This window comes from Apaloderma vittatum, unplaced genomic scaffold (assembly GCF_000703405.1).
Source record: "Apaloderma vittatum isolate BGI_N311 unplaced genomic scaffold, ASM70340v1 scaffold33167, whole genome shotgun sequence".
Lineage (NCBI taxonomy): Eukaryota > Metazoa > Chordata > Aves > Trogoniformes > Trogonidae > Apaloderma > Apaloderma vittatum.
In genome coordinates this window covers 5,877-7,360 of record NW_009728641.1, presented here as the reverse complement: position 1 = coordinate 7,360, position 1,484 = coordinate 5,877, and the positions used below count along the sequence as shown (strand labels likewise).

The window sequence follows — 1,484 nt, the reverse complement described above, 5'->3', positions numbered from 1 at the left end:
CAATCTGGATCTATTTGGACTTTTTTTTTTTTGTTTCCCAAGTCAGGTATTCTGACTCTGTCGGGGTCTGGGATTATTTGTTTCTTGTTGTTTTTTTTCCCCTGTATCATTACCCCTCGTAGTTTGCAATCCCTCAGTAAAGAACTGGTATTCCTATCCCCATATCTTTGTCTGAAAGCCCCATAATTTCAAAAGCACAGCAATTCGGAGGCGTGTGTGTGGGGGGGTTTTTTACATTTCCCGTTTTCAAGGGAGGCTTTCCCCTGTCTTCTAAATCAAGATAGATTTTGGCGCCCAACGTGGGGGCGCTCTGCTTCGGTAAGCAAATTTCTCCCTATAAAGCCACTTCCGTAAAATTCCCTTTACCTTATCGACTTGACGATGCAGCCTTTGCAGAAGCGGTGCCCGCATGGTGTCTGCACCGCTTCCCGCAGGGCCATCAAACAGATGGGACATTCGTATTTGCTTTCCAAGGGCGGATCAAACTCCACGTCGTATCCTTGCGTCTCCTCTGCGAAGGAGCCGGGAGGGTTCCCGGTCCCGCTGCCCACGGTGTCTTCCTTCGCCCCGGTGCTGCAGGCGCTGGCCATGGCTGCGCAGCAGCCGCTTTCCACGTCTCGGCCTCCACAGCTGGTGTCACTGTAGAGTAAGCTCATAGTAGCTGATCGAGTGTTCTACAGAAATGCTCTGCAAGAGGACAGGGGGGGAAAAAAAAAAAAGAGTTAATTTAAAATATCCCAAGGCCTTGCTTTCCAGTCAGGAACAAATTTTATTTCCGAGCAGAAACACTGGACCAGCGGTGCAGATGTGGTTCTACGCAAAATCCGTGGGTTTGTTTGGTTCCAGTTTCTGTTATCTTTTTGACTTATCTTGTGATCTCTAGGAAAGAGCACTGCAGCTTGTCAGCCCCGTTCAAATACACACACACACACATCCTCCTGTAATCTCTTTCATCTGTCCACTTCTACAAAAAGAGGAATATTCTTTATCCTCGCTACGTTTACTGAAAATGCCTCCTTACCCCATCAGGATTATTTACTTCTAAAGCACTGAAATACAATTTGCATGGAAAAACGCTGTACAAAACTAAGTTTTTCTGGACGACACTAGCTCGATTTTGTATTTTCCTGTCGGTGAATACCTGTTATTTTTCTGCATACAGTGATTCGCAGCATAGGTTTCAAACCAGTTCAGGTGCGTATCAACCACTAAAATGCAAGTCCCAGTGCCCAAACCAAACAGACGCTGGGCTGCAGATGAAATTCAAACACACAGCACTGCTGATAACACTTTAAAACTGCCGACAGGACTTGGAATTGAGTAAGAAGCTACACGTAAGATAAGGCTAATTCTTCCACAGGGAAAAAGCTATCTACAACCTACTAGCACTCAGAGATGCTGCTCTCCTTCCCCTCTTCCAGTCTAGCTGGCAGCGAGGACGAGGGACATGACCCTAAGGGCAGAAGATAACGTCACATATCCCC

The 1,484-nt window shown here is 46.6% G+C and overlaps 1 protein-coding gene across 1 annotated transcript in view; it reads right to left on the bottom strand.

The window, feature by feature from the left end:
* TRAF6 (TNF receptor-associated factor 6, E3 ubiquitin protein ligase) overlaps positions 1–656 on the bottom strand; it is a 10,389-nt gene extending 9,733 nt beyond the window's left edge. Inside the window, exon 1 of the mRNA XM_009874131.1 lies at positions 367–656. Coding sequence (XP_009872433.1) covers positions 367–656 — 290 coding nt within the window. The remainder of the gene's footprint in view (positions 1–366) is intronic.
* Between the last annotated feature and the right edge of the window lie 828 nt (positions 657–1,484).